We start from the raw sequence: 24,772 nt of genomic DNA, 5'->3' as shown, positions 1-24,772 counted from the left end.
GATGGTACGATAACGTGATGTTAAGAAAGATCCATTTCAACCTTGTGATGAGGGGGAGGAAATACTTGGTCCTGAAGTACCATATTTAAGTGATATCAATTCTTTGATGTATTTGGCAAATTGTAGAAGACTTGACATTGCATTTGCTGTATATAGCTCTGCTCCTACTCGACGACACTGGAATGAAATTAAATACATTCTACGTTATTTGAGAGGTACATATGATTTGAGTCTATTTTACTCGTTTAATTCCAAATCTCAACTAGTAGGATATACAGATGTTGACTATCTATCTAATCCTCACAATGTTAAATCTCAAACTGGGTATGTATTTCCTTATGGAAAAACTGTTATATCTTAGAAATCAGTGAAACAGACGATTACAGTAACATCCTCCAATCATTATGAAATACTAACTATTCATGAAGCTAATAGAGAATGCATCCGAATCTGATAAATGATTTCTTATATTCAAGAAAATTGTGGTTTTCAATCAATTAAGGATATTCCAACAGTTTTATATGAAGACAATGCCGCATGTATAGCTCAACTGAGAGGAGGATATATAAAAGGTGACAGAACAAAACATATCTCTATGAAATTCTTCTATACACATGAACTACAGAAGAATGGTAATATAGATGTACAACAGATTCGATCAAGTGATAATCTAACAAATTTATTCACCAAGACTTTGTCAACTATAACATTCAAGAGACTAGTACATCTTATCGGAATGAGACATCATAAAGATTTTAATAACATAAGTTAATATATGAGTGACAGCCAAGGGAGAGTGTTATAAATGACAGACAGTTTGACAGTTTATAAATGATAGTTGCCAGTTGCCAATAATAGTGATGGCCACTTGAAAGAAAAAAATAAATAAAAATCTTATCGGTGTTGTGAATGAAGTGATGATTGTCCTCTTTATCCCCCTCTCACATCACTCCCATGTTTTCTTCTATTCGTCTCCCTCTTCTCTCTCTCTCTCTCTCTCTCTCTCTCTCAATTCCACTCAATTATTTTTCCTCTGCTCCTCCAACGACTATATAAGGAGGAGCAGATGTAGAGAAGAATACATGCACAAGATAGGCAGAAGTGAGCAGAGAGCAGAGTACAGGAAGAAAAATACGCATAAACTGAGAAAAGAAAGAAAGAAAAGAAAAGAGTGAGATATTTTATATAAGGTAAGATATTGAGAAATTTGTGTAAACCCAGATACATATTGTAATTCCTCTTAATATAGTGGATTACTTATATCATCAGCTTGTGGAGTGGGTATAAACTGAACCATATAAATCCGGTCTCACTTCTTGTTTATTTATTTATTTATTTTGCTTGTCTTCATTACTTTATGCTTATTTTCGTTTATTTATTATTAATTTCAATAATGATTTTTAATTATAAGAACCGATATGTTTTGATTCAGTATTCGGTTTTGGGTAAAACCGAACCCAAAAAAAACCGAGTACACAGTGAAGGGCTAGGGTTTTTCTGTGTTGCAAATTTGGGGTTTTTTGTCACTGCTATGCTCTATGATTGAACTATTTAGCCCTTTTTTTTCGTTTCATTTGGACAATGCTGGTGAGTTGGGTGAAATGCTGACGAATGCAGGGCTTGCCGTTCAGCTGTTGGTGTGTGTCTTCTGACAATTGGGCTTTGAGTTGCTGCAGTTTTTGGTGGTTTTGTGAAGTTGAAGTTGATCTCCGAGTCTGCAGAGGTTCGAGTTCTTTCTTGTATAATGCTGTAATATAACTCGTTTTTCACCCGCCACGTTTGGGCTTAATGTTATTGATCTCTATCGGTAGATTAAAAATGGATTTCTTGATTTTTTTGGTTTATTGAAGACGGAGATGGTTTTGAAGATTTGACAGTTTCCATCTTTGTCTGCAACTCTGCTTTGTCGCCTGTCAAACTTTTTATTTGTTTTTTTTTAATTAATTATATAAATGGGTTTAAAGCATTCTTGGTAGTTAGTTATAAAGAGTTTTGGTTTTTGTTAGATTTTGAATGATGAAGAGGCCGAAAAGTGAACCTTCCGGCACCAGGAGATTCAAATTGTCACATTTATTGTTCGGCATAGCGGCATTATACTTGATTTTTATTTCCCTTAAGCTTCCTCAGTTCTTTGAGATTGCTACTATGCTGAGTGGGGATGATGGTTTTATTGGCATGGATGAATCCAAGGTGGGGGAGGTTAGGGATGACTATCTAAGCAAACCATACTTTGGTTCTGTTTATAAGGACACATTTCACAGGAAGTTGGAAGATAATGAATACCAGAATACTCCATCAATGCCCGGAAAAGAGTCCTTGCACAAGGAGAAAGGTGGGTCACAGCCTATAAAGCCTCTTCAGCACCGTTATGGTCGAATAACTGGTGAGATTATGAGGCGAAGGAATAGGACTAGTGATTTGTCAGTTCTTGAGAGAATGGCAGATGAGGCTTGGACCTTTGGTTTGAAGGCATGGGAAGAGGTTGACAATTTTACTGTAAAGGAAAGGGGGCAGAGCTCCATACTTGAGGGGAAGCCTGAAATGTGCCCTTCAGGGTTATGGATGGGTGGAGAAGAATTGGCAAGTGTTGACCATCTTATGTTTCTTCCTTGTGGGCTTGCTGCAGGGTCATCTATTACGGTGGTGGGGACACCCCATTATTCTCATCAAGAGTTTGTGCCGCAGCTTGCAAAATTGAGAAGAGGTAATGCACTAGTTCAAGTTTCACAATTTATGGTTGAGTTGCAGGGGTTGAACTCTGTAGATGGAGAGGATCCACCAAAAATCTTGCATTTAAATCCTCGCTTGAAAGGAGATTGGAGTCATCGACCAGTCATTGAGCACAACACATGTTATAGGATGCAATGGGGTAAAGCTCAAAGGTGTGATGGTTTATCACCTAAGAATGATGATGACATGCTGGGTAAGATTTATCCAACTTTCTATTTTTATTTTTTTTGCACAATTTTTTCATGCTTTGTCAACAGTGCAATATGCTTTGAGATTCTTCATTTGTGGTCTTGGCAAATGAATTTATTTTATCTGGGTAGCAGCTGGGAGACTCTGAATGTTTCAGAACATGCAGGAAAATGAAGTAGTTATAAAAATCATTTATATGTCTTCTCTAGTTACTGTAGATTTTTAAACACTGGTGAGGCCATAACAAGAGTATTAATCAACAGGGTTTGTAAAATGTTGATATTAATGGCTACTGCTTTAAGCCTTGACAACTGGATCAACTGAAAAGCAGAGGCATTTTCTTGATGCTTATAGATACATCCCAGAAGGCATCTGGCATTCTGCACCTTAAAGTGTCCCAGATGTATTATGTAAGATGGGCTTGTAAAATTTCTTGTAACGCACTTATTTGGAAAAAAAATGGAAAAAAAAACAATTAACTGGGAGAAAGTTAGACTTGCTTGAAAGCATTGTGCCTTATTAGCATTTGTTACTGCCAAGGAGAAGCACAAGGGAAGAACAGTTCAATGCGAAAAGGGGAAATATTCAATTTTGAAACTCCTTGTGATATTTTCATGAATTGTTTAAGATTTATTGAAAACTTAACAAAACTTATCAAAAAATTTTCAGCAGAACAAAATTTTATTGGAGTTTCAAAATTTGGGATTAAGAATGCTCCAGTGAATAAGAGTAGGGAGGTAATGCTTCTTCAAGGGGTGCTATGTTTGTTGTGAGTTTGTTACATTTGGCTGGAGCACAATTTTATGTTTTAAAGGGTTCTATAACTGCTGTTGATCTCATATGGTGTTGGGTGGTTTTCTTGCTTGTCTTTAGTTTTCTACAGACGGTCTTTTTAAGTGGCATTTGGTTAATGACTGAATCATTATTGGAATCAGAATGATCTGGAATTGAAAATGGAAAGGCTGACTCCCCGTTTGCATTTGTTTCAACCTATAATCTGAATTAGAACCGTGTTGTAGTTTTTGTTACAGGCAGAGATAAGAATCTGAAACGGAATGGTCTATTCCCCTCTTATTTGCTCTTCTTTTACTTCTTATTTTTAAACATTCTTGATCAACAAAGAATTGTATTAGAAAAGGAAAAAAGATGCAACAAAGAGGTAAATAAAAGCAAGGAGGACAAGGTGCCTTCCCTTTACAAAATGAATACAGCTACATGATTAAAGAAAAAAAAAATACAAGACATCTCAATGAAGCAAAGCCAACCAATCCTGTTTTAAGTCTTAGAGGGAAACATGAAAGAAACCATTTGCCAAAACCACGATGACACAAGAAACACCCCTCTATTTGAAAGAAAGTTTGTAGAAGTAGTTGCACCTTTAAAATTTCTGGCAGTCATCCCCAACCAAACACATAAAATAATTGCCATAACAGTGCACTGCTGCAAAAGCTTTCCTATCCTTTCCCTTACCAAACCCCTTCAATAGAGGACAAAAAGCCTTCTTTGTGGAAGTTCAGACCTAGTTTTCACCACAGACGCCAAATAACCTTTTCCAACTAGCCAAAGTGAAGGGATGGTGTAGAGACAAATGTGAAAAATCTCCTCACTCCTCAATCAAAGGATACAAACGCCGGGTGACATGGCATATTATTTATTAGGTCTTCTCTTATGAAGCAACTGGAATAAATAATATAAACAATATAATATGATAATTGATGATTATAAAATTATTATAGTATGTTGATCAATAATTATATCACAATAACAATATTGTTTTTTATTATATGATAATATTCTATTATGTTTTCTTATTTATTCTAATATCATAATATTATTCATATTGCATATAATAAATATTAATAAAATACAAACAACAACAACAACAAAACCAAGCCTTAGTCCCACTAAGTGGGGTCGGCTATCATATTGCATATAATAAATATTAATAAAATAATATCATTAAATATAATAATAGTAATGATGTTATTTATATTTATAGTAATAATAATAATATTATTAAATTAATTATTATAATTATATCCAATGGTATCATACTATTACTATTATTTTTTAGCGTGTAGTATATATTATATAATTTTGCATTATAGTATAAATAATATTATATATATATATATATATTTTAATACTTGTGTATATGTGTATGTATAATACTTGTGTATTTATGTGCGTTATATGTAAGCACATGTGTATGGGTAGGTGGATGTAGGTGTATGGAATCTATGGATATCTTATGCATACATATGTATATATGCATGTACATGTATGCATGCGTGCATGTATATATCTATGCCTAAGTTCATTAATTGATGTTTGTTCTACATAGAGATGTATATGTGTATGCACGTCGGCGAGTGGAGTACGATTGTAATGTAAAAATTTCTTAATAGTCATGATTGTGGTACAAATCTGAATTTGATTCCAAGCTGAGTGGCTGGAATCAAAAAGTGGGCTAAAGGGGGAATTTTACGCAGAATGGAATGGACCTGCAAAGCAAATGTTATGAATCAAAATTGACCATTCCAATTCCAATTCTCAATTACCAAAGACTACCTTAGAGGAGTTTCTTTGGCTAACCTACAAAGAGATTGATGAATTGCTCTTCAGTAGTGGTTTTGTTTCTCTCTCTCTCCCCCCTCTTTTTTTTCTTTTTTTTTTTCCTTTTTTCCTTGCTCCTTGTTTAAAGGAGGTTGCCTTAACCTCCTTCTTGTTTCCCTTTTCTTTTCTCTCTGAGTACAATTCTTTGTTTATATAAAAAAGGAAGAATGCTTCCAATATGATAAATTCATCAATTTGATAAAGCATTTTGGATTTTGATAATTTGAGTTTGAAGTTTCAGTTTTGAAAAATTTTGTTGGGGAGAAAAAGCTCCATTTAGATTGCATTTTGAGAATTTTGACCAACCTTTAAAAGTTTTGACAAATTTTGTTCCATATATATTTTTTTGATAAAAAAAAAAAAAGCTATATTAGACAGAAAGGAAGGAAGATACAATGAGCTGGGACAAGACTCCACCAAATGAAACAAGAAAACCCCCTAAGAAAAAGGGAAAAAGGGTAAAAAGAAAAAACAAAAACAAAAACAAAAAACACTAGTCAACCCCTTAACAAATAACACTGCATAATGTTAACCAAGGAAACCCCTTTTCAATCCCTTTCCATCATAATTTACCAAGCTCTTCAGTTTTGCTATACTCTTTGTCCCTTCAACTTTCGACTTTTGCCACCATTCATGCACACTTAATTTCCTCCAAAATCAGTCAACTTTAAGCCAATTTTATCCTAAAGATTTTGTGCTTCTAAGTCCTTCTTAGGAACCTCCCCCACAGGTGTAGGCAAAATTCGATCCTTTCACTGTAAATTGTTAACCAGATCATCGTTATCAAGTCCTTCCAATGGGGGTGGATGGACTTAAGATAAATCCCCAATCTCTTCACAAGATCCAAAGCATACCCGCATGGTTCTCAAATCTCATCCAACAACAACCCCCCACCACAATCAAGCTCACAAATATTGTCACTTACTGAATCTGAGAAGTTCCCCCATATCTTTGCCTCTTTTTCTTTACTTACCCCATAACTACACCCAGCCTCCTTAAGATGCGAATCTTCCACTATACTAAACTCTCCTTTAGAATCTCTCTTTAATAACTTTGCCACTGACTCACCAGATTTTTCTCTCTTATCTTCAAACACCTTCCTCATTTCAGCACCCATACAAGCTGCCTTTTGACAAGCATAAATCTTTTTTCCCTCAAATTTACGATAATGAAGACAAAAACCATTAGACTTCCTCGCCTCTGCAGTACACTCGAGAGGGAGAGAGAGTCGCCTTACACTCAGAGAATCGCCATATGTTTTGGAAAGTACATCCCTCAAAGCCTTTGAGAGAAGAGGCTTCAAACCTTCGGTTATTATTATCCAAGTTAGTAGCTAGTAGTTACAACATAATAGCATTTTTCAATTTCTATTATTATTATTATTATTACTACTACTACTACTGTTACTATTATTATCAAATAAATGCTGACATCTCCAGTTCAACCACCCACCAATGTGATGGCCTTGCTGGGTTGGTCACTGGTCTGGGTTTTAAAACAAGGTTTCAGCCTTCACAGACAACATTATTCTTGGCATACTAAAGAGTAAGTTTTAAAAAAATAACTATTACGTTAAATAATCGTAAGATAATGAGTGATTTTTATTTGTTATTATAGTATCTTCTAATTTGTATTCTTTTGAAATTTTCATCTTATCATGTTGATGGAGATCCACCAATGGAGAACTTCAGATGTTTATAATGTAGCTAGGTTATTTTTTTTATTTTAGTTGGGAAAAACTTTGGTTATTATAGAAATTTAGTTAATTTAGGTTTATTTTGGTATATTTAAGTACTTTGGGGTTTTTATGTAATTATTTGTTTTAGTTAGTAGTCAGTATAACTGTATAAGTACCTGATTTCTAAGATATTTGACAGTTATTGTTTGAATCAGAATTGCTGTTCAGCTTCTCTCCTCCCCCCCCCCCCCCCCACGGGGTGGTTCCTGCTGTTTCTCCTTCTTCTCTCTGTTTCTGTCCCTCAATTCTCTCTCTCACTCATAAACCATGATCACCATGCAGCCACTGTTCGTCAGCCTGCAATTTTTTTTTTTAAAACCCAAATTTCCAACAATTATTTTACGACGCCTCCCTCACCATCAGAATTAGAACCCTCCGAAAGGCTTTCCCTTATAATTTTTCGTTCAGTTCTTCTTTCTTTTTCTTCTTCTTCTCTCTGTTTCTGTCCCTCAATTCTCCTTCCCTCTCTCTCTCATAAACCATGATCACCGGCCACTGTTCATAAGCCTGCAATTTTTTTTTAAAACCCAAATCTTCTTCTTCTTTCCGTTCCTCAATTCTCTCTCTCTCTCTCTCTCTCTCATAAACCATGATCACCATGCAGCCACTGTTCATCAGCCTGCAAAATTTTTTTTTTTTAAAAGCCCAAATTTCTAACAATAATTTTACAACGCCTCCCTCACCATCACAATTAGAACCCTCCAAAAGGCTTTCCCTTATAATTTTTTGTTCACTTCTTCTTTCTTCTTCTTCTTCTCTCTGTTTCTGTCCCTCAATTCTCCCTCCCTCTCTCTCTCTCTCTCTCTCTCTCTCTCTCTCATAAAACCATGATCACCAGCCACTGTTCATCAGCCTGCAAATTTTTTTTAAAACCCAAATTCTCTCTGTTTCTGCCCCTCAATTCTCTCTCTCTCCCCCATAAACCATGATCACCGTGTAGCCACTGTTCATCAGCCTGCATTTTTTTTTAAAAATCAAATTTCCTACAATAATTTTACAACACCTCCCTCACTGTCAGAATTAGAACCCTCCAAAAGGCTTTCCTTTATAATTTTTCGTTCACTTGAAGAGGTGTGGTCCCATGTGCCACCACAAACTTACCCAGCCATCTACCCCTCAGAATTGCCAACTTCCTGAAGTTTTCTTGACACACCACCACCATCACTGAAACCACCGCCCCTCGATCTTCCACCAGCTGGAGCACCATCACTCAAACCACCACCCCTGTGTGCCGGTGATCTGAGTGAGAAATCTTCCTGTCTTCACCTGCCTCCAGATTCATGAGAAATTGTTTCCAATGTGATATTTTGGTTTTTCCCCTGATATTGTGAAGCTGAATTGAGGAAAATTCAAGAGCTAGCACAAGTTACATGTTTGGAGGATTATTTCATTACCAACACTGGATTCAGACTTTATTTGCTGCATTTGTAGGCTTTATATTTGTGGAGACTTGAGAAATTGGGAAGTTAGCTTGAGATATTGGACTGCCAACACAAATTTCAGAATCTCAAAGGTCTGCCAGCGTTCAGATTGAGGCCCTGCTGCTATATTTTGAGATTTACTGCAAAAAATTAGCTTTCCTTCATGTGATTTTGATGTTGGTCTGAAGAAATCTGACTTTGGTTGTTGGAAGGATAAGTTCAGTGCTAGAGCACCATTCATCAAAGTTATATTAGTGGAGCATCTATAAGCATCTAAGGACCTTTCGTAAGGTTGCACAAAATTGCATTACTTGGAATCCACCGAAATTGATTTAATGTTGCTTATCTATTAAGTACTCGTCTGAATTTTTCACCAGTCCATATTTACTCTCTCGTTGGAAAAAAAAATGATGAGTGAATTCCACATTTCTAGTTCTTGCTTGTTGGCAATTCTCACAATTGATGAAACCTAGGTGTCTTTCTTATTTTGATGGTTGTTCAGTTCTCAGGTTTTCTTATTGGTTGGATGACATGGAGAATTATTTTAATTTGTATGGACTGTCTGACTGCAAGGGTAACTATTTAGCTAAATCAAAATTTCTTGGTTTAGCAAAGCAATACTGGAAAAAAGTTAAAAGGGGACCAATACTATCGTGGAGAGCCTCTATTTTTTTTTTATAACAAAAGAAGATATCATTAACAGAGAGAATTTACAAGAGGGAGGCAGTTACAGGTCCATCTTGCCTCCAACAGTGAACCTGAACTTAAGGGGACATCTCAGTGCCCCAAGGACCAATCACTGGAGTGGGAGGAGAATTGTCTGGCAAATAAACCAAACAGCCACCGCGACCCTGAGTTGGGACACTATTACTATGAGTCAACATGTATGGTGCTACGACTATTAGGCAACTGGGTGGACACCTTGTTTCTGCAATGGGCACTCAGTAAACTCACATATCATATGGTGTTAGAGCTCTAGTTCTCCTGTCGGGGTGGGCGGGCAGTGCTTCCGGGTGCCTATATTAAAATGGGTCCTGTGGAATGTCGGTGCATTGTCATGGGGTTTTGTTCAATGGCAAGATTTGCTTGGCAGTGTTGTATGCATTTGGAGCGGTGAAATTGGAGCTTTTATCGAAGAAAGAGCCTTTGAAGTTCAAAGTTGGAGAGAGACTTAGGAGGAATGGTTTCTCCATGTGGAACCCACTGCTTATAGAATTACCATGTTAGCACTTGGAGTAACGCAAGTGAGTGGCATGCCCTGTTGTGGATGCGAACGATGTGGCTTGCACCGCTTTAGTGGGGTCTAAACATTATTACAACATTGTGCAATTCATTGGTTCCAAATACCAACCTGTTTTTTGTAAGTATATGTCTCAATTTCGAGAAGGTGAAAGGTGATTTTGTTAGAAACTTTAGTGATTGAGATGGCAAAAGTGGTGATAGACAGCAAAAGGAGCCACAACGGCCACTGGTGGTGGTGGGAGGGAGGAAAGGGCGAGGTGGGGGGGGGGGGAAGGGAGGCTAAATGTTTCTTTTCCATTGAATTGCTTGATTTTGGATGGAATGATGGACGTTGACACAATTTATAGTGATCTCAGTAAAATATTTTCATGTTTAGTGACCGAAATGAAGCTAAGTTAAAAGTTCAATGACCACGGGTGGAATTTACCTGACTTTATTGAGATTGGGAATCTTGAATAGAGTTTCAGCAATTTGTTGTCGATATTTGCATGTCCATTGAAAATGGATAAATTGAAATTACAAATTGAATGCATTGCAGATATGCTTTCCCACCGTAGTTGCACCATTGTAAAACTCAAGGTTGAGTTTGCTTTGACAAGGGGAGTTTGATGGAGGATCACTTGCAAATAATTCTAGGCAAACATGTTCCATTTGATGATTTAAAAATTTAGGATTTTGTCTTGAATTGGTAAATCTAAATATTTTAGGATTTTTCATTAATTTAGGGCTATTTTGAATATTTTAGATCCTTTGGGGTTATGTTCTAATTATTTGTTTTATTTTAATATGGGGGTGTATAAGTAGTTTATGTATTGTACGGTGGTTGGAGAGTTACCATTTGAACTCAGACTGGTTTTCCCTCTCTCATGCAGCACTCTTCTTCCATAAATAATTAAAAGCATACCTCTTTCTCTGTCTGTCTCTCTCTCTCTCTCTCTCTCTCACAAGTCACGAATGCATACACATTTTTAATTAAATTATCTGATATTTGTTATGAAAGACGACCTGTGATGGGAAGAGAACTGCTCATGCTGTCTAATGTCAAGTATGTTATTAAAGGCTTGTGCCTTTGATGTTGGATGCAGGCTACATTGTTCCATCTTTGATGCTAAAGAAATATTGTGTTTGCTTTTAGGATGGCCTACTGCTACGTCTTTGATTTGTGCTGCCAAGTGAATGCAGGCATCTAATATGAAGAATTTGAGTAGTACAAGCCCTTCTAGTTTTCATATAATTCTGGTTTTGAGACCAATGTCTGGTTATAGTATGTTTCTTAAAAAAAACATGTAGAAATATTTTCAAAGGAAAAGGAGAACATAATCAGAGGAGCAGAAGGAAATGAAGAATATAATCAGAGAAGCACGAAATAAAGAGAAAATCAACAGCAAGCGCAGGGAGAAGAAGAAAAGAAATAATGCTATGGTTTGTGCTTGCATATCACAATGCAGGAACTGAATAATGGGGAACACAAGGGATAGAAGAAAGAAAAGAGATCGAGGAGAGACTAACATGGGCAAGCTCAAAACGTATCTATAGATTTCAAACTTCGTGTTTGGGCTTATAGAGAAACTTAGATTTTTTGATGGATAAATTCCATGCTCTGTTTTCTTGAAAATTTTGGCCAATAACATTCATTGATAATTGCTCATATTTCTGCGACTCCTTATACAAATTTGCCATTTAACCTACTTAACTCGCTCTGCTGATTGTAATTTAGTTTCCAAACGAAGATTATTGTAAAAGAACTTTGACCGGCCTTTTTTTGAAATGGTTTTCTTTTACATGTTAATGCTTTTTTGCACGCTCTTAAATAATTGATTAGTTTTAAGTCTGTTTCTTTTACGGTTCTATATATGACTTGAAGTTCTAAATGTTTTATTGGCAGTTGATGGATACAGGAGATGTGAAAGATGGATGCGGAATGATATTATAGACTCGAAAGAGTCAAAGACAACTTCATGGTTCAAGCGATTTATAGGACGTGAGCAGAAACCGGAAGTAACGTGGCCATTTCCTTTCATTGAGGGTAGACTGTTTATCCTGACTTTGCGTGCTGGTGTTGATGGGTACCATATAAATGTTGGTGGTCGCCATGTGACTTCATTTCCATATCGGATGGTATGTTACTTGAGAAGAGAAATAACTTCTATGAGGTCTATCCCTTGTGGTAGCTATAGCTCTGTTAATTATATGTGAAGACTTCTAGCACAAATGCATGATCGTTCAATGTTATCTACCCGGGAATTTACTCAGTTGAATTGGCAAAGCAAATGACCTGAACCTGTTACATACTTTCTCATTATTTTTTAGTTGTCTGACATGCATGAAATGGTTGGGAAGGGAAAAGTTTATAGTGTTGCTAATATTAATTGGTTATATGTTAAGTTGTAGGATAGTGATGAATTTTTTTATTGTGTTCTTGACTTCTTGTCAAGCAAAAAGGAAATCTGGTGTCATCTTTTCCACAGATCAGAGTCTGCTTATGTTCCACCTGTTCTTTTCTACACTGTCTTCTTGGTTCTTGATTGATTGACTTTGAATATGCTTCTATATTCATGAATGATGCTATCTCTTGTTCAATTGCATGGTTTATGCATCAAACATTAAATGGCTTTTCTGGTTATACTTTCGCATTTCACAGGGTTTTACTCTTGAAGATGCAACAGGATTAGCAATTAAAGGTGATGTGGATGTTCATTCAATTTTTGCTACATCCCTCCCCACCTCTCATCCAAGTTTCTCCCCACAGAGAATCCTGGAAATGTCGCCTAAGTGGAAAGCACAGCCTTTGCCTAAGAGTTCCATTCGACTTTTTATTGGTGTTCTCTCTGCTACAAATCACTTTGCAGAGCGCATGGCAGTTAGAAAAACTTGGATGCAATCTGCTGCAATCAAATCTGCAGACGTGGTAGTGCGTTTTTTTGTTGCATTGGTGAGTTTATCTTATGCATATATGGCAATATGTACATTAGAAAAATGTGAGCAACTACAGAGTTGGTTGATATGATGGAATTTTATCTGTTTCTGTAATCACTTGAGCAGCTTTGAGTTTATTGTTTTCTATTTGGAAGGAAATAGATTTTTAAACATTTTTTTACTTATTGTACTTAAAATTACTCAAAAAATTGTAATGGCTGTAAATTTGTGACAGCATTGGTTTTTTTTTGGTCTCGAATTCAAGCAATTAAATTGTTTTGTCTTATGTCTTCCATCCCAGCCCTTTGTTGATGACGATGCTTCGCTCAGCAGAGTTTGCCTTCATTCTAGCACTTTTGAAGATCAAGTACTATTTCTGAAAACAAGTATTAAGATAAATTTTCCAAAGAAGTTTGTGTTTTTGAACTTTTTTTTTCCTTGCATGCTTTTGGTGTGTCTTCCACCCTCCTTTTTTGATGGGGTTGCAATCTTTTGGTGGCATTCCCTAATTCAACGACTAGTTTGATTTTCTTCTTCAACAATGTTCCATATTTTTAATAGAATATTGTCAATGGGAAAACTACTTCCATGTAGGATGCCATTCTTTGCATATTTGCTTGCTTGATGGGACTAAGACATTTTACACCTGAAAGCTATTTTAGAAGAAGCTAAAAAATGATTTCTAAGAACATACTGGATGGTGCTTGTAAAAGTATTTTGGTAATTGGAAGAGCTAATCAAAGCCATAGGTCTCCCTCTTTGTTTATAATCTATGTCAAGTACACCACAATGACCATAATACCCTCACTAACTTTTATGTTGTGTTTGGGAGCATTGATTTCAGGCCTTGGATTTAGATTTCTATGGATTTGGAAAAAAACTCAATACAATTTTGTACTATGTTTTATCCAAATTCACAAAGATCCAAATCCAAGGTCCCAATTCTATGTTCCCAAATGCAAGGATAGCTACTAGAATAAGAAATTTACAATGCAAACAATCATAAACCAATCCGTAAGTCCCACAAGGTGGATACCAATTTACACAATCTTGGTCAATATCCTCCAATAGTTTGAGGGTCTTTAAAACCTCACTATCTCATTTCAAGTTATTTTTGGTCTAACCTATCCCTTCTATTGCTGGTAATAGTAAGTAGCTCATGCCTCCACTATTTGGCGTAGGTGCCCAAACCATCTCATCCGTCCCTCCCTTATCTTATCTTTTACACATGCTATGCATAACTTATGATAGATATCTTTAATGTAATACCACTCAACTACCTTAGCATTCTCATTTTGTTAACTTTTTCTTTTGAAATATGTTGTTTCTTGGCTGCCCAACATGCCAATTTATACAAGGCTTAAACTTAGGTTTGACAAATGAAGAAAAGACTAAAAATATGAGATTTATTTGCAAAATTAGATTCGCAAAATTAGAGTTAATGAAGTTAAGTTTGCACTAAAAAAGATGAAAAATGGGAAAGCTATAGGACTAGATAACATCCCAATTGAAGTTTGGAAATGCTTAGGTGATAATGGAACTATATGGTTAACTAATTTATTTAATACAATTGTAAAAACTAAGGAAATGCTAGATGAATGGAGGAAAAACACCTACCTATATACAAAAATAAAGGAGATATTCAAAATTCTAATAACTATTGTGAAATTAAACTTGTCATACCATGAAACTGTGGGAAAGGGTAGTTGGAAAAAGATTAAGGTTAGAAACAAAGGTCTCAGAAAATCAATTTGGTTTTATGTCTGGGAGATCTACCATAGAAGCTATATATCTTTTAAGAAGATTAATGGAAAAGTTTAGGGAAAAGAAGAGGGACTTGATTATGGTATTTATTGACCTAGAGAAAGCATATGATAGGATACCTAGGGAAGTTTTATGGTGAGTTTTAGAAAAAAAAAGGGTGTGGTAGGTATATAGATGTCATTAAGGATATGTATGATGGAGTAATGACTAGTTTAAGGACTATAGATGGAGAAACTAGAGAATTTCCAATCACCATAGGTGTACATGAAGGATCTGCTTTGGGCCCTTATCTTTTTGTTCTAATGATGGACCAACTGATTAAGAGTATTCAAAGTGAGGTTGCATGGTGTATGTTGTTTGCAAATGATATTGTATTAATTGATGAAAATAGGGGCGGAGTAGAGGCCAAGTTGGAATTATGGAGAGAAGTTTTGAAATCTAGAGACCTTAGAATAAGTAGAAATAAGAAAGAATATATGAAATGTTATTTCTTTAATAGTAGGAAGAATATTGGAGACAAAGTTAAACTTGAAGATGAAGAAATAAATAGCACTCGTAGATTTCGATTCGTTGGATCTATTATGCAAGCCGAAGGAGAAATTGAAGATGATGTAATGCATAGAATTAAAGCAGGTTGGGTAAAATGGAGAAGTGCTTCAAGTGTGCTTTATGATCGTAGAATACCCTTAAAATTAAAAAGGAAGTTTTATAGGAAAGCTATAATACCAGCTATGCTATATCCTATATGGATCAGAATGTTGGGCGACGAAGAAACATAACATCCAAAAAGTAAAAGTTGTCGAGATAAGAATGCTTAGATGGATGAGTGGTATAACACTGAAATATAAATTAAGGAATGAACATATTCGCGGTAAGTTAGGTGTAACTCCTATAAAAGATAAGATATGAGAGGGACGACTTAGATGGTATGGACACTTGCAACATAGGCTAGACAATGCACCAATGAGAGGAAGAGTGAGTTAGTTACAGTGTTGGTTGACAATCTAACAACTTAAGCTTTTAGGTAAAGTGGTATTCTAACATGGTATCAGAGCTAGGTTTCGAGGAAGTCTTGAGATCTAATCTTGTTTCCTGTGTTTATTAATTTGTTTGTTAAGAATTATCTTATTCCTTATATGGGTATTATTTATTGTTTGTTTATCTCTCCACGTGCTGTTGGGCTGCATGAGAGGGAGAGTGTTGAGGCCTGATGTATATTGTTGGCCCACAACCTAACGACTTAAGTTTTTAGGTAAAATGGTATTCTAACAAATTCCAACAACTCAAATTCATCTAAGAGCATACTTCTTTTGTGACATGATTGTCCTGTATGAGATCTAGATACTTATATACCCAAGAAGTATTTTAATGGATGCGATGTTTTAAAAGGCGAAGTCGTAAGGTGAGGTGCTCTAACCCTCAAGAGTTGAGGTGTAAGCCTTTAGAGACTTTTTTTTAGATAAAAATATATAAATAAATTACATATTTTAAAAATAAAGAAATATTAAGGAAATCACAAATATAATGTTAAAAAAAAAAAATCAAATATAATTTGCAAACAACTTGTTGGCGATTCAAAAAAATTGCGAACTTAAATTCATCATGTAAATCATGACAAGATATAGCTATAACATTGCAAAGTTCAATTTATTTTTCAAGATATAAGATACAACTATAAATTGTTTTGGAAAGGTTAAGGTTCAAGAGTTTTAGAAATCAACTCATATTATGACATTCCTTTTATATAAACATGGAGTTAATATTTTCTAGCCAAATCTTACTTGAGAATCACACACCCAAAATGCGTAAGCCTCAAGTAAAAAGACGCAAAAGGCGTGCCTTTTGTGCAAATGCTTAAGCCTTAGTGTGTAATGCGTTAGGCTTTTTGGGATTTGGTATTTTAGATTAAGCCTCGAGGCGTTTTAGACAAAGCCTCGATTAAGCCTTTTAAAACATTGAATGGACCTGGAGAAACCACTTCAAACTCCAGATGCCTTGATGATCATTATTAGTAATCACTATCACATCTACACACAATTAGAAAAATCCTACTAGTGGTAGTATGGTGATTAAATACAAATTGATCTACCGCATATCTCTAAAAGCCTAACTGAAGCACAATTGCATTGAACCTACCAAACCATGCTATGGGAGATTGCTTCAGATCATATAGGGTTTTTAAGATGACACACCAATGCTTTAATCCCCTTGAGCAACAAACCTAGGTAGTCACTCCATATAGACCTTCGCTTGAAGACCACTATGGAGGAAGGTAATGATGCAAAAGCCAATGACAACTGGTGGCTGGCTAAGTTGACCAAGACAAGTTTGATGAGTGGGTAGAATGTGTTAAGAGTAATCCAAACAGTCCACTTGAATATACCCTTTAGCAAAAAATGGGCTTTATGAGCCACAGAAAGGAACGACTCATAATATACACCCAGAAACAACCAATCATAGACTTACCGAAGTACTAGTTCCTAAGTGTCATTATCCTATGACACACACATCTCTTCAACCATTGTAGTTCTCCACCCAAAATGAAATAAGGCTTTAGAGATAGATTTAGGAAGAGCAATGGAAATAAGAGTACCAACAAAACAATGATATGGGTTAAGAGTGTCAGTGTTTGGACACATCTTGGGCATTGACATACCCCCGAGGCTGGATACATGTTCGACACCTGTTGGAAAATTAATTTTGTTTTTAATTTAAGACACACTTGGACATGGAGTCGACACACGTGGGACACATTTTAAGCCAAATACCACGTTAGTTTGCTCCTTTTGCCACTTTAAACCAAATAATAATAATAATAGTAGTAGACTAGTAGTAGTCGTAGTAGAAAACATAGAAGAGATGAGCAGGTCCAGATCCTTTGTCGAAGGTCTCAAGCCCTAGCACTTGCAACCCTGTCCTCCTAGCCTTTGAGCCTCTGTGCCAGCCTCCTAGCCTTCTTCGCCAGACATCTCAGTCTTTATCGACAGCAATTTTGGTTTCTGTCAAAGGCTCGAGGGCTCTTCTTTGTTTGAGCCCCTCCTTGTTCACCAGACATCTCACCCTAGCACTCGTGATCCAATCCTCCTAGCCTCTTTTCTCTCAAAGGCTTGAAAGATCTTTGATCAATGTGAATCCCTCCGTCCTCCTTCCCTCCCTCTTCTCAATCTCCTTACCCTTTTTTTACTTTTACTTGTTCGGAACTATAGAAGTGCCCAAGCACAAAATTGATGTTTCAGTGTTTGAATGATTAAATACAAAGTTAAAGTTGATGTTAATGTTAAGTGTTTCAAAAATCGTAAGTTAAAAGGGGGACTGCCCAAGCACAAAAAATGCATCTTCAGAGTGTACTTGTGATCCTATCCACCTATTTTTGTATATTTGTTTTTAAAAAAATTTATGGATGATGATATTGGTATATTGATATCAATAATTTAATATTAATATCAAATTATCTGTATTAATATTGTTATCATGTTATGGAACTCTTTAAATTTGGAACTTGGCTGCTGTCACTGCCCTCTTGCTTAGTTGCTACTTGCTTAACCGAGTTAACTTGATAAATGAATCACAATATGCCGATTACCTCAAATATATATATTTTTTTTTGTTTCATTTAAAAGGACAAACATGCCTAAATACACACACACGCACACACACACACACACACACACATATATATATATATATATATATATATATATATATATTATATTAGCTAATGTATCCTGGCTGTGTCGTATCCTTGTTTTTACAAAATCGCCTTATCACTGTGTTGTACTCGTGTCTCGTGTCAGTATGGGTGCTTCCTAGGTAAATACACTGGTCCCTACTTCCTGAACTTGGAAGAATGGAATTTCTAGTGACTGGATTGGCGGTGCGTGGTGGTTTACTATGAAGATCCTAACACTGCTCAATTGTATGACCTTGTCTACATTGAGTGCACTTGCATAGGGAGCATCTGCTACACCCATCCCTTCCACTACAACCACTCGAGCCACCCTGGGAACTTTTGCAATTGCTTGGTTAAAAACCAAAGTCTCCATGTGACAAAGGCATTCTTCTAGAAGCTAGAGGTGGAAACACTAGAAACAGGGGCGGAGGAATGTCTAGAGGAAAGCACGAAGAACCCGCGAATAAACATTCGCAAAGGATGGAATCTTTGCATTACCACTAGTCTAGGACATCTCAGCAGAGCAATAACACTCCTATCTCCTTGTTGTGATTGAAAGTACTCCATGAAAAGATCGTTCATACAAGTAATGTTACATAATATAACAATTTATCGTAATCCTTTCATCCATCCAGATGCATGCATATCTGTACAATCAGAGCCATCAAGTTCCATGGTAGGGAGACAATAAAAGCATCTTCTTGAACCCATACTTCTTTCTGCTTGTCACTGGATCTAGATTGAAACCCCTGTCAAATAGATCTTGACAGCCTTACACCATAGCACATAATTTCATCCTATTTCTATGTTGTAATCTGTGGCTACAAAAAAAAAAAAACACACTTTTGGAATTCATGGACTTCATCCCAACAGTCTCACAAACAACCTACCACTGGAACAACTCACAAAACACACAACTAAAAAGATAAATGGAACAAATCACAAACACAGCTACTGTTTCAGGCTCCGATGGAATCATTTAGCACTGACAAACAGCTTCCAGCACTACCACAGAACCATTCCCACATTGCCGCATGTGAACAGCTAAAAAAGTGGGATTTTGGACAAAATCCATTCATCACTAAAAAAATCGATAATATGGTCTATAGAGGGATGCGAATAATGTAGGAGTAGTACAGGCCAAAAATATGGCTGAATGGAGCCTCACAGGCAGGCACGTGGAGTCAGCACTGCCTGGCGCATGAGTGTGCATAAAGTAGTCTGTCGTGATGATAAGGATTGGCTGATCGGCTGTGTTTTTGCGTGGTGATGAAACTATGGGGATTCTTAGGGTTCTGAACTGGCAGTGGTGTCAGGTTTTTCTGAAGACTGCTAGAGTTGTTTTGGGTCTGCACTCTGCAGTGGTGTAGACGACCCTCCTACAGGGGCAGACATGCATGGGGTTAAAAGGCTTAGGGCTTGGTTCCCCAGTGGCTGCCGCACTCAAGGTTTTAGGTTGGATCATGCTCTGTGACTGTGTTAAGGCATTGTGCAAATTGGAAGCCCTAATCACAGCGATATTGCTGTCCCTCTGTTTATAATAAAATTGTACACCACAATGGCCATAATACCCTCACTAACTCTTACCTAGTGGCTAGTAGCATAAGAAACAATACTAAATAATCAATAACCAATAACAGTGCTTTAAGGATGAACGTTTATTCTGGAAACTTGATGAGTCAGGCTCCAGCTAGTAATTAGCACAGGTATTTGTGCTTTTTAAGAGTGAGTTGCTTGCTCAAATTTACAAGCCCCACTCTTTTTTTTAGAAAGGGAAGACAAAAGCACACAGAAATGCAACTACAGAACAGGGAAAATGTTGCTTTTATTCTTGGTAGGTTATTATTCATATGTAATGCGTGCCTTCTTGTTTAACTGAAAATGTAGATGCAAAGTTGAACATGCAGCTGGGTTTTCAGAATACGATAGTTCTATAATAACATCAAAATGCAGTTCATGGAATGCGATTTTTGTAAGAGAGCTTTCTATGATTTGGAGCTGTTCGAGATTACTTGCACAAAACAGATGTGTATGGGCGTGCATGCACATGCATGTGTATGGGCACACAAACATGGACACGCACACACAAACATACAATACATACATATTTATACATAAATGTGTGTCTGTGTGTTTATGTATGTATTTATATGTTTGTATATTTCAGAATTACTCTTCTTTTCTTTTTTCTTTTTCTTTTTTTTCTGTTTGAGTGTCTGCAATGCAGTTGATCGCAAGGTGCCCTCCATTGTCCGAACACTTAATATAATCAACTGAGGACGGGAGGTTGAGGGCGAGGTGCCCTCCGTCCTCCGAACACTTTATCCCTGGTTGGCAGAAGAGTGAAAAGAAATGGGCAGAGCTAGAAAAAAAATAAAATCTGGTGACTTTAATTGAATTTCTGAATTTTGTGATATTTAAATGTTGAATGAGAGTCACCTTGAACGAGGAACTATTCTGATTCGTGGAATGCGAATGGGACACTGTCCTGTTAATGCTCTAAATGCCGCACATTAGATATGTTTTTATGTATGTATGAAAATTTGAGATGAAACTTTATATTTAGAGGATAGTTTATATAAAGAGAAAATTAGGAGGGGATAATGCTTTATTCTACACAAAAAGAAATGTCGTATGGAACATATTCAGCTGAAACTCCAGATTAGGGGTGAGCATAATTCGGGGAAAACCGAATTAACCGACCGAAATTGGTCGGTTCGGTTCGGTTAAAAAATTCTGTTCGGTCGGTTCGGTTATGCTTTCCAACATTTCGGTGAATCGGGTTTCGATTCGGTGAATGGAGGATACTAATTCGGTTAACCGATTAACCGAATTAATAATTAATTAAAATTTAAATATAAATTAGTAAATTAAAATCTGGTTATTCATTATTCCGGTATTCCCTCTCAAACTCTCAGACTCAGTCTCACACTCTCACTGCTCTCAGAAGCCAAAACGCAGAAGGCCCTCACTGGCAGTCAGTCACTGCCTCTCTCTCGCTCACCTGAGCTCGGTCCTCCGCAGTCCACACCATCAGACTCCATCTTCACGCGATGCCATCGTCTGTGTCCATCGCCGTCGCCATCGCCGGCCATCGTCACCAACACAGACTACACAGTCATTGCTCTCTGAAGTCGGATGGCCATCACAGAGTCACTGCCTCTCTCTCGCTCATCCGAGCTCACTGCTCCGCACCACCATCGCAATCGTCACCAGCACACAATCTCCCTCTCATTCTCATTTCTCTTCTCTCGCGCACATACCAGTTCACTAAGAAGTAAGAACCACCCCCAACGACGACTCATCGGCTTCAAGCTCGCCCGAGCCCAATCGTCTCCCTAACCACCTCTCCTCCGCATCAGTCTAGAATCTGGATAGTGGATACACCTTCCCAGCTTCCCTCCTTCCCTCACTTCTCAGATACACCTTCCCGGCTTCCCCCCTTCCCTCACTTCTCGGTTAAATTCGGTTAACCGAATTACCCGAAAAAGAAATTCGGTAGGGTTCGGTTTGGTGAGGCCAAACGGTTCGGCCGGTTCGGTTAGCAATATTCTTTAACCGAAATTTTTGGTTAATTAACCGAATATGGCCAAATCGACCGTTTGCTCACCCCTACTCCAGATTGCTAGATTGAGTTCGGCCTGTTCTGGAACAAAAATGTACGCTGTGAATGGGACTTTGGTACCAACCTTAGTTGGTATGGATTACTTTGGATTGGGTTGTAAGCTGTATTTGAGGGACCCCACAACTTGAATGGTATAATTAATGAGTTTGAGTTGCTAAGTGTTGTCTAATGTTGTTTGCCAATAAAAAAAGGGAATATTGTCTAATTTTCATTTATCTTATGAGCTAAAAAGTCAAAACATTTACTTCATGTATACTTTGTTGATAATATTTGAGTGCCATGTAGTGCAGTTTATTTCCTTCATGTATACTTGACATCGACAATATTTTAGTACCATGTATTGCAACTTGATGTACATGATTTTTATAACCTCTTATGATACTTGAACTGCTTTAAATATGATTTCTTTTTTTAATTACGTAGATGTAAATGCATAAATAGAATCAATGCACAGCTGCGTGTATACTACACACACAGAAAATGTATATGTGTGCGCATCAATCATCTTTTCATTTTCTCTGCTGGCTTCTTTATAGAACTGTCCTCCATTTATTTGTTTTCTTCCTTTTCTTGTTCTTCTCTATGGGGTTTGGGCCTTCTACTTATCCATAAGATCAACATGTAGAATCCGAGAAAGGAGGTCAATGCAGTGCTTAAGAAGGAAGCTAGCTACTTTGGTGATATTGTGATTTTACCATTTATGGATCGCTACGAGCTCGTGGTTCTTAAAACTATTGCCATCTGTGAGTATGGGGTTAGTCCACATTTCATCCTCTAGACTTCTTCTACTGGGTACTTAATCTGAGAATCTTTTGTTTCTTGCATTCAAATAACTTTGCTTCTATGATGAATTGGATTCTACCCCTTGAATTATTCCATTTAGGCTCAAAACGTGTCAGCCTCATACATCATGAAATGTGATGATGACACTTTCATTAGAGTGGACACTGTTTTAAAAGAAATTGAGGGAATCTCTGCCAAGAGGTCTCTTTATATGGGTAATCTCAATCTCTTGCATCGACCACTACGAAGTGGGAAGTGGGCTGTCACTTATGAGGTACGAGAGTTTGATTGTGTTTTTGTGGTTTGTGAACTTCACCATGGATCCTCTGGAACAATGTACAGTTAATTTATGATATACCCATCCAAACTTTTTATGGTTCCATCTACCTGAAGGATTATTGTTTTAATGCAACAGGAGTGGCCTGAAGAAGTTTATCCTCCCTATGCCAATGGGCCTGGCTATGTAATATCAATAGACATTGCCAAATTTATTGTTGCTCAACATGCAAATCGAAGCTTAAGGGTCTGTGAGACAAGAAAATTCATTGTTTTCTTTTCCTGCTTTATTGGAGGACTCCTTGATGTTTTTCAACGTTTTTGTTTTCACGTGAATTGAGGGCTTCTTATGGCTATGATAGTTGATAACATACTGCTTCATTTTCATGGCAGTTGTTCAAGATGGAGGATGTGAGCATGGGAATGTGGGTCGAGCAGTTTAACAGCTCCACGACTGTCCAGTACTCCCACAACTGGAAGTTTTGTCAGTATGGGTGCATGGAGGACTATTACACCGCACACTATCAGTCCCCCAGACAGATGATATGCCTGTGGGATAAGTTGGCGAGGGGTCGGGCTCATTGCTGCAACTTCAGATGACAAGCGCTTCTTGTGACAGAGATGGTATTCCTATTGTACCCACGTCCAATTCATTTGAATCCACAGCAGATTTTTGTCTGCATGAGTGGGCCTTGAGATGACAGCGCGAGTTAAGAGTGGTCATTTTCAAACATGCAAATTACTGAGGCTGTATATTATCATTGCTGGGAATTGGGCATCTCGTCCGGATTGGGCTTCATCTCAGGCGTGTTATTGTAGAAGCTGGTTGTACATGATATGTGAGGCGGCAACTTACTCGTGGATTTGAGCAAAACAAGACTTCCAATTCAAGTGAATTAGCCTTGTATTTCCCCTTTATGTCTTTTGTTTTACAGGCCTTTTCTTTTCTAACTGCTGTGACGCACAAAAGAAAAAATGAAATGGTAATTTCTTTTCCTTACAAACGCCTATGCATGTAGGCATTAGAATGCTGACAGACACTGATGGCTCTGCTTTCCCTCTCCGGGAGGGATGTGGGGAACAGTTTGTACATTCTTGTGAGTGCCATGCTTGAGTGGTTTGAGGGAAGAAGGCTCAGGGAGCAAGCTTGTTTGAGCGCATGTTGAAGGACAAGGGGTTGGAATAGCTGTTCAATGAAGGGCCAAAGAATTTATAGAGGATGCAACTGGTTGCGGTGGCTCTGGAGGGGATTTGGATTTGGAAGTGGTGCGTGTTGGTGGCTGAAGGGTAAGGTGGTTTTGGGCAGGGGAGGGGGTGGTAATTAGCTTGGGAAACATTTGCGGAATAAGCCGAGTACTCCCACCCTAATCAATCTCTGCACATTCCAAATCGAATCATATGTTCTCATCTGCTTGCCTTTAATACATAATTGAGAGAATTAGGAGTATTTTGGATGATTTGTTAAAAGAAATTTATGTGACTTAGTAATTTATCCTTTTTCACTTAAGAAAAAAATTTATTATTTGAACCATAACTCCTATTTTATCATGATGAATGAAATAAGATAGAAATAAATTGCATATAAATAAAGCAGTTTACAAAGAAAAGAGTTGGCATTATTTTGAGGGCTGTGAATTTTTGATATTATTTCAAATTGTGCATAACTACTCTAATTCTTTTATGGCATTGCATATTATTTTTTAAACTATAATATATTTATTAAAACAGTGTTATGTTTTTAAGCCCTAATTTATTTTTGAAATAAATTATTTTCTTCAATAATAACTATTTCACTGTCCCTA

At 37.0% G+C, this 24,772-nt stretch overlaps 1 protein-coding gene across 1 annotated transcript; it reads left to right on the top strand.

Moving 5' to 3' along the window:
• Positions 1-2,010: 2,010 nt before the first annotated feature.
• Positions 2,011-23,974, top strand: LOC131143717 (hydroxyproline O-galactosyltransferase GALT2). Its single transcript, XM_058091984.1, has 7 exons — positions 2,011-2,923; positions 11,822-12,054; positions 12,578-12,868; positions 22,537-22,665; positions 22,795-22,968; positions 23,110-23,217; positions 23,364-23,974. Exons 1-7 carry the CDS (start codon positions 2,014-2,016, stop codon positions 23,568-23,570), a joined length of 2,052 nt encoding a protein of 683 aa, XP_057947967.1. The 5' UTR covers positions 2,011-2,013; the 3' UTR covers positions 23,571-23,974.
• Positions 23,975-24,772: the final 798 nt, after the last annotated feature.

The sequence above is a fragment of the Malania oleifera genome, chromosome 12 (assembly GCF_029873635.1).
Source record: "Malania oleifera isolate guangnan ecotype guangnan chromosome 12, ASM2987363v1, whole genome shotgun sequence".
NCBI lineage: Eukaryota > Viridiplantae > Streptophyta > Magnoliopsida > Santalales > Ximeniaceae > Malania > Malania oleifera.
The sequence above is the reverse complement of the archived record's forward strand: the minus strand, read 5'-3'. Positions and strand labels throughout refer to the sequence as shown.